Source organism: Gymnoscopelus braueri, assembly GCF_963280865.1.
Source record: "Gymnoscopelus braueri genome assembly, chromosome: 19".
Taxonomy (NCBI): domain Eukaryota; kingdom Metazoa; phylum Chordata; class Actinopteri; order Myctophiformes; family Myctophidae; genus Gymnoscopelus; species Gymnoscopelus braueri.
Window position 1 is genome coordinate 28,147,214 of NC_137621.1, and position 13,934 is coordinate 28,161,147.

General features: G+C 41.7%; 2 protein-coding genes across 2 annotated transcripts in view; one reads left to right on the forward strand and one right to left on the reverse strand.

Annotated features, from left to right (window-relative positions):
- Positions 1–1,389: 1,389 nt before the first annotated feature.
- On the forward strand, positions 1,390–5,403 carry LOC308074891 (growth arrest and DNA damage-inducible protein GADD45 beta-like). Its single transcript, XM_080414399.1, has 4 exons — positions 1,390–1,519; positions 3,433–3,534; positions 3,830–4,058; positions 4,297–5,403. Exons 2-4 carry the CDS (start codon positions 3,434–3,436, stop codon positions 4,399–4,401), a joined length of 435 nt encoding a protein of 144 aa, XP_080270525.1. The 5' UTR covers positions 1,390–1,519; position 3,433; the 3' UTR covers positions 4,402–5,403.
- A 3,900-nt stretch (positions 5,404–9,303) lies between these two features.
- The window catches only part of gng7 (guanine nucleotide binding protein (G protein), gamma 7), a 7,977-nt gene continuing 3,346 nt past the window's right edge, over positions 9,304–13,934 (reverse strand). Inside the window, exons 3-4 of the mRNA XM_080413810.1 lie at positions 12,733–12,848; positions 9,304–12,023 (exon numbers count right to left, since the gene is read on the reverse strand). Of these exons, the coding sequence (XP_080269936.1) occupies positions 11,898–12,023; positions 12,733–12,813 (207 nt within the window). The 5' untranslated portion in view covers positions 12,814–12,848 and the 3' untranslated portion in view covers positions 9,304–11,897. The remainder of the gene's footprint in view (positions 12,024–12,732; positions 12,849–13,934) is intronic.

Consider the following 13,934-nt stretch of genomic DNA (forward strand, 5'->3'; position numbering starts at 1 on the left):
TTTATCGCATGGGTCCAGAGATCATGTGTACCGATTTGTGTGAGATTTGGTAAAAATTTGAAGGAAAAGGAGCAAAAAGTGTGTTTTGAAGAAAATTCAAAATGGCGGAAAATCTATCCTGACGCAAATGGGCGTAAATATCAATTAAATAATAAAACTCATTGAATTATAAAATACAAATTATTTATTTGTCCAAATTAAGTCACAGGCTTTTAGATTTTTTGTAGGGCCCTCCCACTAATTGTGCAAGCCAATTACATTGTCACATGTCATCAGAGATCATGTGTAACCTAATGGAGTGGATTGGTCCAAAAATAACAATGTTTTTGCATCAAACGGTTACATTTTGAGCATTTGTGGCGCCCCCTATGGATCAAAGTGGAAATGCTTTTGGGGATTTGTTGAATAAACCATCCTTGACATGTGATTCAAATTTGGGATTGACTGGACATTTCGTTCGTGATTTCTGGCATTTTTTGTAAAACGGGCCCCTCCCACTAATTTTGGAAGCCATTTACGGACTAACGGTAAGGACTATCAAAATGCCGTTTGGATATGTTTATCGCATGGGTCCAGAGATCATGTGTACCGATTTCTGTTAGATTTGGACAAAATATATGGGAGGAGGAGCTAAAAGTGTGTTTTGAAGAAAATTCAAAATGGCGGAAAATCTATCCTGACGCAAATGGGCGTGGCCTATATGGGGAGATGCGTCGTGACCCAAGGAATCTAGGGAAAAAGACATTTTGATTTTACGACCTACGGTTCAAGAGTTATAGGCCAAAACGTAAAGGGGGCTGTTATAGCGCCACCATGTGGCCGATTAGTGTAATTATTTTTTCAATAATTTTGGACTAAATTATGAACCTCCCCTCCAAATCTGGTAACTCTAGCTCTTACGGTTTCTGAGAAAAAAATACTTGAATTTGAGTTTTTTCACTTTTTCATTAAAGTGGATGGGGAAATTTAATGCACTAATAAATCAATATCAAAAAACTATGCAACCAATCTCTTAGCAAAATACAAGCGCACGATTCCCGATGAAGCCGGTCATTTTGACATATGGCACGACATTGGGGGATAAAAACTGTGGGAGGAGAGACGATCTAAACTATTGTTTATCTCCATATAAGAATAATAATAAAGTGAGAGGATTACTATAGTCTGGTTGCCCTGTTAGGGCAACCACACTAATAAAGTCGGAGGATTACTATAGTCTGGTTGCCACACTAATTAAAGGGATATTTATTTACGTGACCCATAAAATGGTCCGCGACCCACAGGTGGGCCCCGACCCACCGTTTGGGAAACAGTGCTCGAGGCAGATGGAGGCAGGCAGTATAAAGTGTGTCGCAATGTCGCCAGATCCAGACTCAACGCTGTCATAGCACAGCCGTCACTTGTGGAACCTTCAAGTCGCGGGAGTTCTGCAGTCTGCACTTTTCTTTTCGGAATACAATTCAAAACAAAAACAACAACAACAATTACTCTGGTTTGAGTTCGATATCATCGAGAAAAAGTGAGTGTTGTTGCTTGTTCCTTTGCATAATAATGCATTAAATTCAGTGACATGATACTCGTTTTCAGTGGTGGAAAAAGTACTCAAATATTTTACTTAAGTAAAAGTATCAATACTACAATGTAGAAATACTCTGTGAAGTAAAAGTCCGGGATTCAAAATGTACTTGAGTAAAAGTACAAAAGTATTGGTATAAAAATGTACTTAAAGTACCCAAAGTAGAAAGTAGGCCTACTCATTATGCAGAATGTCCCATTTCTCAAGTTTTCAAATGTATAAAAATCATTTGAAAATCATGAGCTACAAGCTCACAATGCCTCGCATGGTGACTCATTGTGAGCCTGCCTGCCTGTGTGAGCTTGTAGATTGGCTATTTTCAAATGGCCGAAATGTATATAGGGCTGAAGTGGCTAATGCATGTTTTGTAATAATAATCACAAAGTAACTAGTAACTAAAGTTTTCAAATAATTGTAGTGGAGTAAAAGTACAATATTGAATATTGAGATGTAATGGAGTAATATTCCATCACATAAATAATGTAATGTGGAAATACTCCAGTAAAGTAAAACAATACCTCAAAATTGTTCTTAAGTACAGTAATTGAGTAAATGTACTAGTTACTTTACACCGCTGCTCGTGTTTTACTACAGTTGCTGAGCCATGTGGAAAGAAAACGCATGTGACTTACAGTAACAGCTCTCTGCATGAATTCGTGAGATTATGTGAACATCATCACCGTTTACAACTTTACATTGAGCAAGCAAAGTATTAGGAACCTGTAGCCTTAGATCAAGACTATCATAGATGTATTTTATCGATTTTGACATATAAAAAAATGTAAAAATCGATCAAATACATCTATATAGTCTTGATCTAAGGCTAAGGAAAATGCATGCCCTCCCCTATGCCTTTTGGTGTAAATAAGTTTATCAATCTGCATTTAATCCATCTACATCAATTGGTTCTCAAAATGGGGTCCCCAGGGGTCCTGGGGGGGATACATGGGGGTCCCCAGCCAAATATGTTAAAAAGCGTCACAATCATTTCAACCCCTTTATCCATAACGTTGGCTATTAAAAAAAATAGCAGATCTACAAGCTCATAGTGCCAGGCTATGAGCTTGTAGATCTGCTATTTTTTTTTAAATCGTGAAAATGTGTGCAAATCTTTAGACGTATATATTTTTAAAGCCAACATTTGTAACTCAAATCTTTGCTTCTGGGGGGTCCCTGGAACAAAATGTTTTGAGATGGGGGGCCCGCGGGCCAAATGCATATCATTTTGGGGGTCCTTGACATGAAAAAGTTTGAGAACCACTGATCTACATCATGCTCCGTCTGTTGAACGGAATGTGCATCTGTTGTTTCATGCCTGCCTGTTAGTGTTCATTTAGGCAATTAAATGTGCATCTGTGCATCATGTCCCAAGTAATATGCAATAGCCTACATGGCATGCAGTGGTGTAAAGCAACTAAGTACATTTACTTAAGTACTGTACTTAAGTACAATTTTGAGGAGTTACTTTACTGGAGTAGGCCTACCTTTACTCCAGCACAATTTTTGAAAACTTTAGTTAGTAGGCTATAGTTACTTTGTAGATTTTGATTGTTATTACAAAACTTACATTAGCCCTATATACATTTCGGCCATTTGAAAATAGTCGATCTAGATCTGCTATTTTCAAAAGATTTTTATACATCTGAAAACTTGTGAAATGGAACATTCTGCGTAATGAGTGTGTTCTACTTTTGGTACTTTAAGTACATTTTGAGACCAACAATACAGAGTATTTATACATTGCCGTATTGATACTTTTACTTAAGTAAAAAAAAATATGAGTACTTTTTCCACCACTGCCTACATGTACATGCGAGTTTCTTGTGCTCTTACATGGTCTCTCCTCTCTCCTGCAGAATGCATTCTGTCAGTCTTGCTGTTGAGGAGCTCCTTGTAACCGCTCAGAGGCTGGACTGCCTGACCATAGGGATCTATGAGTCCGCTAAACTGCTGAATACGTGAGTTTTGAGCTTATACTTACTTATTTCCAGTTCCATACATTTGAGGGGGGAAATTACAATGAGCCAGCCAATGAGTCATTGATAAACTAATTGTCTGCATGGTCTGTTTATTATGACATTGCTGAATTAGACCAACAGCTAGCATGTCACCTACCATGTTTCACAATGTTGTACAGCTTAATCTTCTGATTAATATCAATTAAATTTCATTTATCTGATCATTTCTTACTCAGAGTTGCTACCCAGGGCAATTATATCCTCTCCGGCCTGACTTATTTTCTTCATTCCTCAGAGACCCAGACGATGTGGTCCTATGTGTTCTGGCGGCCGACAGCGAGGTTGACGTGGCGCTGCAGATCCATTTCACCCTGCTGCAGTCGTTCTGCTGCGACAGCGGCATCTCCATCCTCCGCGTCTCAGGGGTGCACCGGCTACAGCGGTTGCTGGAGCAGGCCCTCGTCACCGCGGACGCCAATAGAAACCAGGAGGATCACAGAGATCTCCACTGCATCCTGGTGACGGTGAGTTGACTCGGCAGAGTGGACGTGTAAATGGTTACTGCTGCTCACGGATAGATTAACACATTTAAATTACATGACATAGTATATGAGTAAGTCTTATGACTTACATAAGACCTGGAGGCGTGTTCGCTGTTTCGCTATTTGGCGTGGCGTGGCCCACAGTGTCTTGCTCGAGGACGAGTCAGCTCAACACGTGTTCTTACCGGTGCCTGACTACTTTGTTTTTGTTCCGCTGCAGAACCCCCAAGCAGACCACTGCAGACTCCAGGAAGTGGGGACCTTCTGCAGGGAAAGCCGAAGCCTCAACCAGTGGGTGCCTGAACTAGTCCTACACGAGCGCTGAGGAAGGCGGACGGGGGCTTCCAATACACAAGTATACTGTACCAACAAACAGGAGCTCTCGCTACGCAGCTCCGCACATAGTTCAGGTGCTGATGAACTGAGCGATCATGGTAGGACAGCCTGGAGTGGACTGCAGATGGGCTGTCCCGAATGAGGACAAGGTGGCTATAAGTGGAACCAAGCAGGAATGCTTCTCTTTCAGAGCAAGTGGAGAGGAACAGTCAGAGCAATTATGGAGTGGACGTTGAGCTCTAGAATCTGTACTCTGGAACATTCATTTGCCACAGTGACGCATGGAAAAGGTGGTGTGGGTATGTGGAATAAAATGCCATTTGGGGGCACATGCATAGAGTCCCACAGAAACCATGTATTTTTAGGTTTAAAAAGATATGCCTTTTGTTGGTTGTCATGTATGCCTTTAATCTTTAACATACTTGGTTTTCCCAGTGATTAACATAATTACAATGATTAACAAAAATACAATAATTGGCTTTGTATACATGCTAGCAATGCTCGTGATCTGTATCAGAATGGTTTTACACTTGAGGAGAATGTATTCATGCAACTACTGTAAGCTGGGAATTCCAATGTCACCTGTGTCACACGTTGTAACATTGGAAAAAGGGTGTGTTGTATATATGTGTTGGCGACAACTGCATGACAGTATAATGTGTTTTACAATGACAAGCTGGTGATTCTTATGCAGGAATTGCCATGCAAACTGAAATGGAAATGTCACGCAAGCTTCATTGGCATTGCAAGAATGTTACTGAATTCCAACACAAATACAGTTCTATGCTAAGGGCCACAACAGAAAAATGGTGCCTTGTCTGTGATCAACTGTCAACTATGATTGAAGTTTGAAAGACTGCTCTGACAATTAGTGCCTTTAAGAGAAAGATGTATGCTGTCTATTGGTACTTGTCAATGGTGTTGCAGAAAAAGTACATATTATTTATTATAACAGTGCTGTGCACAACAGTCAGATGTCTGCCTTATTGTTTATGCTTTTTTGGGCTTTGTTGTCCAGGTGAATACATTATTGGATTAACAACCAACAAACTGCGTTATATCAGTCCATTTGGTTTCTGTACGGAATCCAAAACAAAACATGCTTGCGTCACGGAACTAGGAATGATAGCTGAGTAATGCTGGTAGTGTTGACATTAGCATTTCGGGAATGGAAAAAGTACACACGTACATAGGGCATTGTCTCTGCAGCCATGGTTTCCTCTTGTTAACACAGGACAGTCAGCCAGAGAGTCTGGGGTGGGGACAGAAACTCACCCTTTCACAAAGAGGCCAAACAAGACCATGTCCTAAGCCTAGGGGGGTTCTTAAGGACAGATACAGGGTTACTGCTCGTTGTAAATACAAGCATGGGTTCAAATATAGACCTGCCTGGAGACACGTTTGCATGGCCAAACTTTCTGGTAGCTGCAGGATTCTATTCCTTCCAGAACATTGATGAACTTGTTCTTCTGCAGTGTTTGCTGCTTGTGTTTTGCTGTACATTATGGCCTGAGACATTGCTGAATGCATGCACTTTGCCAAATGTAGAGGAGCTGGGCATGCACAAAATTGCCCTGGGTGCCACCCTGCCTGTATAATCTACTCATGATCACCTGTAGGTAAGCAAGATGTTCTACAGCCCAAGTTATGTACTCTCCCTACCCCCCTTTCAGACCATGATTGTTTCTCTTCCCCACCCTCCCTCTCACATGTCTTCTGAGAACTCAGGCAGCAGAGCAGGGGAGAGAGAGAACATTCAGCACATGGGCCTCCCATTTGTTTACTATCAGTCGGACAGGGGAGTGGCTGACTCCGACAGCAGCTGCCAGTGCTCCCCATTGGTCAGTGGTTGATCCACCTCATGGCTGATTGGCTTTGACTGGATAGGGGGAGGTTGGAGGAGCTTGATTTGAAACTTGCAGGTGTCTCATGTGACTTGTTCCAGGCGCATTTCAAAGGGCACAGGGACAGACAGACACAGGTGAAAGGCAACAATAACATTCTTTCAAAATGACCCAACTGGGAGGGAGGTATTACCTGGCCCGGGTCTTTGTTTATAGAATTCAGCAAGCTTTTGTTAACTGCATGCATGTGTATTGTACATTATGTACTACAGTATGTACTGTGTGCATGTATGTACTTTAGAAATAGCCAGACACACCTGTTTGCATGCCTCCCTATCCTTGCAGAAGGTGCACAAATATGAGAAATGATTTTCACCAACACCAAAGCATGCGTTATTATACCGTGTTTTTATTAATGTTATCTACTTCTCAATATCATCTTTTTGTTTTTAAACAGCAATATCCACAAAATATTAACAGTGTGCAAGAAAACATGAGTTATGGCACATCAGAGAAGAACAGTTACAAAAAATAGATATATTTTCTTCATAATCAATCAAGGCAAAAAAGATACATATATACTGTATGCATTACACAGGAGATCAGAACACAAAATATGAATCTCAGGCAGGGCTCAGGGCCGAATGGTTGATGTTTGATACAAGGCTCAACAATGAGGAGCCTCGACTCTCCCCACAATTCCAGAAATACATTTTCGGGGCTTGTGTGTGAACAGCGCCACACCACTACTGAACTACTATCTCAACTTAAGACTGGTACCTCATTCAATCTGATGCCCCAAAAACCAGCATTAGCACAAAGTATACGCCACTATAAGGCAAACGAACAACCAACCAATCAGAAAACCGTTCTGATTCTTCTGAAACCACACAACGACTTAAGATTGGTTGTCTCTGATTGCAGCCCAACCAGCTATGGAATGAATAAAAAACAAAGAACATCCTTCAGAGTTTTGGCTGCAAACAACATTGGGAGTCAGGGGTGAAAAGCTGTGTATTAGTGTGTATGCGCATGTGTGTGTATGCATGTGTGCTCGCTTTCATTCTCACACTGTGTTCCTACCATAGGACCACTGAACAGGCTCTCATCTTTCTACTCCTTTGGTTCTGCTGTAGCAGTGCAGTACCCATATAGTCACCATGACATGTGCATTTCCATGGGTTATTCTCAGGTCAAGTGCTTCCTCAACCCTCAAATAAGCTAGTTCATGTCACTATCACTAAGAGACCCTTTACGTAATAGGTTGAAATGTATCCTTAAGAAAGGGCAGACTCCCACAAAACCAATTATTCGGCTGTTGTTAGGCAATTATAAAATTTCTCAGTGTATGTAAAGCCTAACAGAGTAACAATGGCAATAAACTCCTGCTGGTCAGTAGCTTAGAGAGGCACGTGGACAATTATGTGTAAAAATGGGATTTACAGTAAGTCCCTGTTTCTCCATCCAGCCATCCACAAAGTTCACTTGTAAAATTGGTTAGTCGCATATTTATGCACAGGAAATGTTAGTATTTTCTAAACAAAACGCACACATCCGTCTTCTCCACCTAACAATGGCATGCCAGTTCAATTTCCCCCTAAAACCTACATGGCCCTAAACACTGAAGTGAGTCTGTCATCTGCTGCTGTGACCCAGTAAGAATTGCAGGACCTATTCTCCAGCCCTGCACTGTGCGACAATAATGTGTGCTACAATTACTACACAACACTCCGTAATCCGGAGGCAGCGCTTTCTTACTCATCCCATTTTCAAAACAAACATACACAGACTCACAAACAGACATGCATGCACGTGTGCACGATCCATTGCGCTCAGCTATTGAACACCTAGGCCCCAGTAAAAGTGAGCACACATGCACGCATATATTACATACTGTATACACACATACTGACACAGATAATCCCCCCCCCTGCTCCTGAACTGTAACTGCACTTTCAGCATGGCCTGTTCTCTGATGTTATGTAAGCAAATGCTTCAAGGAACAAATGCAATCAAGAGATGAGCTCAGGGTTTTGTGCCTAAAACAGTAATCATACATTGTTCAGTCTTGTACAGAGTCTTGGAATCATGTTTTAATTTTATTTTATTGGAACAGGTGAACACATCTGTCAGTGGAGGGAGGCATCTGTCTCAAGTTATTGCCACTAAGTCTCAAGGTTAATTCTTAACTTAAACCGCACTGGAAACAAGTACAGTTACTGTATCTCACCCTAGTGACATATTTTGTTCACTTGTTGAATAAAACACAATCTTCAGAATAAATACAACACTAAATCACTTAAGATGTATATTTTCTTTGCATTGCAAGGGGTACGCATGCTCACATGCATGCCTGCACACTTGCACATGTACACAAGTCCACACATGCTAAACAGCTGTTTGCCACTCAGCACCTCAAAACTCCTGACTCCTCCTAAACACACCTACATGGTGCAGCAGGGTTGTCTATCAGTAAGAGAGACTGTCATGTTAACTGAAACATCCCACATTTGAGCTGCACGACAGCTAACATGGCTCCACCGATGGCTGTGTAATACTGTGTCAAAAGTGTCCATGAGCAACAAGCTAAAACGGTTGCACTCCAACCTGTTAATTCACTGCAGTTCTTCTTGAAGAGAACATTGTTGTATGTCTGTCATGTAAATGTGAGGGCACAAATAGCTCCTATACGGTGTGACCTGTGGCAGCCTTTGTACTGTTTACACCACAGGAATGCTGCTCAAGGCGCCCAGCTAGAGCGCTCTGGGCTAATTTTCACAGTTTCTTTGACCTTTGCTCCCGGACCATACTGGGAAACCATCCCCCTCCATAAGCTTTCATCTAAAACAACAAAGAACCTACTGCGTTGTAAATGTAAATGTCAATGTGTGTGTGTGTGTGTGTGTGTGTGTGTGTGTGTGTGTGTGTGTGTGTGTGTGTGTGTGTGTGTGTGTGTGTGTGTGTGTGTGTGTGTGTGTGTGTGTGTGTGTGTGTGTGTGTGTGTGTGTGTGTGTGTGTGTGTGTGTGTGTGTGTGTGTGTGTTGCATGTATACAGTAAGTGCATCTTCTCCCAGCCAATCTCTGCTCCCTATAAAACAAGCCTTCAGACAGTAAGATGGATTCTCATCATGTTACGACTGCCATCATTCTTCTGCAATAGATACGAGGTTGGTTCTAGCCACTGAACTGAGGTCAGATGTTGTTTCATCCTCTTAAAATGATACAATCGTAAATATACACAGTCCTAATTTCCTGTCTAATATTAAGTCGTATGTATGTTCCTCATCAGGTCTTGTGTCCACATCTGTGGTTAAAACCAACCTCTAGGAGCACAAGCCTCTTGAACCTCTCGAGCCAGAGAAAATCCTGACTGACAGAACAGAAACATTTACGCTAAGAAGAGCTAAGAAAAATGTAACATCCACAGAGGGGATTCCATGTTCAGAGTAATGTTTTTGTATCTTATCTTACAAACACTGTACAGTGTAATATTCAACTGACCAGGTTCCATGGACTCCATAGAATGAAGAATCTCAAACAAAACCAAAACAGCTACTCTCACTTCTGCACGTCTGAAAGAAAGTTTATACACTTAGTTCATTTTATCTTAGCTTTATCCTTTTTTTATGTGTTTAGTTTTTACAATCAAGTTTGGTTTTTCATAGAGGAGGAGCATGGTAAAGGAAAAGAAAGCCTCCAATGAGCCAATGAGTTCATTGGTCATTGCTGTACCTCACTGGTATCCGTTCCCTGACCAATTGAAACCCACAGTGCAATAAGGAGCTAGTCAGACATAAAACGTAAGCAGGTCTATAGCAGAGCTCTGTGGAGGAGAGGCTAACAGAGAGGAACAGCCTTGGCATCACCAGCAATCAATTTCCTCCATTTTCTCCTCTCATACTGTGGACTCTGATACTGATTATGCCAACACTGAAGCTTGTCTCTTATAAGACCCAAAGTGACCAGGATTGAGGAAAGGAAGGGAGGGGGAAAGCTGGTAACTTCATTCCACTATTTAATTGAAAGTTTTCACCTCCAGCCTGCGTTCATTTAGCTTTATTTGAAGGCAGCGTGATTCTAGGGTATGACCCAGTCATTCAGCAACTGTGATATACTGGAATGCTGGTCAGTGTTCAAGAACCTCACTCTCTCTCGGGGTAAATCACAGGGAGGCTTCGTGTTACAGTAGAATCCTTCACTTAGAACCTAACAACAGGCAGACGTTACCCCTGGCACTGATTCAGAGCTCCTCTCATTTTCGCTAATGACAATGGAAATCTGATCCTGCATCAAGCAGGGGAACGTCTGGCTGCCTTGAAACATACTGCAAAAAAAATCAAGAACAATATTATAGTTTCATCTATCAGTAATGCTCCAACAAAATATCAAAACATATGTTATAGTTCACAAATTAGTATTTCTTTAAGAAAGAAAATGCTGTAAACTTGTGGGGTTAATAGCTTGAGTTTCTTGTGGAGCTGGTCACTATCTTTACTCCCATGATGACAATAGTAGACCTCATAGGTGCAGATCTCATATCAGCTTACAGCTTGATGTCCACCGACACTAACCGTGAACCACAGTGGAAAATAGAAACACCGTAGATCAGCATCTAAAGGCAGCTGTCTACTGTATTGGCAGAGCTGTGGTTTGGACTGGAGGCTGTGGACTGCCATGGTAGGAGCCATAGACAGATGTACCCCAGAGTTCCGGTGGATGGGGGTCTGTTGATAAAACTGGTTTGGAAAATGCTTTTTGCCTACTCCAAGGCTTCACGCCATTTGCTCCACAATAAGTGTTAACTCATTATGACGAATCACAAGTATATGGTTCGGAAAGCCTAACTTTAAACACCTTGGTTGGCCTTGGCTCAGGGCCTGGTGAATTTTTAACTTAATGCACTTAGCTTTAGTATCTGGCATGACTGGTTAAGGGATGACGATGCCCAGTTGGTCGCCCACACGTACCCACTCCCACACCCTTCCCACAATCAGCCGTCCATCCTCCAACCAACCCCTCACATCACAACACAGGAATACTTTATCTCAGAATCTTACTGCATGTAGATTCCTACAGGTTATTGAGCTCCAAAATCCCCTTTTAAGTTAAGCTGACACTTAAGAGTTAATATAACAGCATATTTGAATATTACCAAAGCACCTTGGTTTATACTCAGTGATATACTGATTTTAGCCACTGTGAGCTAGAATGCCTGCCCCTAGCTGTTGCTCCGGTGTATGGCGCTTTTCCAAACTGGTTGTTTTGGGAAAGTAACGGTGTGTGTGTGCGTGTGCGTGTGCATGTGCGCGTGCGTGTGTGTGTGTGCGTGTGCGTGCATGCGTGCCTGTGTGTGCGTGCGAGTGAGTGAGCGTGTGTATGTGTGTGTGGAATGAAAAAAGATTATGGTTGAGGAATTAATTTATGTATTGTATGTGTGAATGTACGTATGAGTCTTCGAGTGGGGGAATGTGTGTATCTGCAAGTGTGTATACTACATGTGTGTGTGTGTGTGTGTGTGTGTGTGTGTGTGTGTGTGTGTGTGTGTGTGTGTGTGTGTGTGTGTGTGTGTGTGTGTGTGTGTGTGTGTGTGTGTGTGTGTGTGTGTGTGTGTACGTCTCAGGGCTGGAGGGGAGGAGCACAGCTATAGGATAATGCAGGGCTTCTTGTCCTTAAAGGGGTTCTCGGAGGTGGGCACGCCCACCAGCAGGGGGTCACTCCGAGCATGCTGCTCACAGTAACTCATCAGGTCTGCTGCTGCTTTGGACACCTGCAGGAACAGAGCCAGGAAGACGTCGCTGTCAGGTGGAAACCTTGTATGTTCAAAACGGTAGGGCTGTCACGATTAAAAAATGTAAGTTGACGATTAATTGTCATACACACCCACACACACACGCACACACACACACATACAAATGCACGCACACACATACAAAGGGGCCAGCCTGAGATTTATACATGTACGCCAATACGGAAGAATTAATTTTTATGCAAGCGGATGGGTTTTTGAAAAACTTTAGACTATATTTTCTTACCTTACTAAAAATGGTCATAAATACTATATGCTTCGAGTCGCTAGTTTAAAGTCTCCTTTCAATCAACATGATATGCGTTTTGGTAAACTATGGTCCCATTTATGCTCTAGGGGGGGCGGGATGATTTGATTGACAAGCTACACAACCAATAGCATTCATTCCCCGCCCCCGCTTTTGATTGACAAGCTACCCAACCAATAATGGTCTGGTGTCATTCTGCAGGATATGACGCGATATTGAAAGATGGCGGATTGGATTGCACACAGCTGAACAATCGACTTCATTTACGGTCTGCAGAGTCTAGGGGCGTAACGCTGTCCATTCATTTTATACAGTCTATGACGCACGCACACGCACACGCACACGCACACACACACACACACACACACACACACACACACACACACACACACAGTAAGAAATCAGTGACACTCCATGCTGTACCTTGATGCGTTCGATCCCTGCCTCGATCCTCAGTTGTTCAACCAGTTTCCTGGCCTGGGCAATGTTATTAGTTGTAGACATACTGATCCATCAGAATACACCAACACCACAGAAAACTGATAAAGTGAGATGGAGAGGGGGGTGGGGACAGTATGCAGGCACACGGACAGACAGAGAAAAGACAGAGATGAGGAAAGAGGGAGGGAGGCAAAGTTATAATTCCACAACTATTATTCAACCCAAATGTTGATTAGGTATAGGCCTACAGTAATGAAATGGTGTGTCAGCTGGCCGCTATTTCAGGGTCTAAAGTAAAACCTAAACGTTCATTCTAGATTAAAGATTGTATTGTTACATCTTATACTGTATACTGCATGTGCACACAAAATGAGTTCACAATGGAGCTTAAGTGAGATTCTTTATGCAAAGCTCTTTTCTTTTCTTTTTAGTACCCAGTTATTTTGTCCATGAGCAAGTGCACTGGCATCTAAACACAGGTTCATAACTTGTAGATGTGTTAGTTTGTGGGATAAAACTACCAGCCAGGGCAGTTTTTTTGTCAGGCCACTGAGAAACCATAATCGATTGATCACTAGTGGATACTGTCTACAGCAGTTTACAAGTAGTAGTCAGTAGTGCACTTAAAGGCAGGGAAACAGATAAGGTAAGGGACAACTTCAGATATTTACATACTAGTCCATCCATATCCAGACACAAATAACGTTTTAAAAATAACTATATTGAGATTTGCTAGTTGTACTGTATACATTTAATTGACTCTACTTGGTATAATATTAGCCTATAAATGTACCTAATAAATGTCTCAGAACCAGCTGTACTTGCCATGCTTTGAAGCCTACAGTTAACAGCCTAATGTTAACTGTGAAATTAAATGTATATTTATGATATAAGTGTCCCTGTATTAGTTTATACAGAGCTTGGATGAGTTTTGCCACGGTTTGATGACTGAATGTTGTGGGATGGATTTAACTGTCCCAAACACTGATTTCTAAAATGTTTATAAGATATTCATTGTTTATGAGAAAGCAAAATTATAACATAGGTACTGGGTTTTTTGTTTTTATATATGTCATTTGAATCTCCACCTAAAATGATCGCTTGCCTTTTCTTTAAGCTTCATATTGGCAGAGACATACTGTATATTTGCAGTCAGCAATATAGCTGCAGATAATAAAACGAAT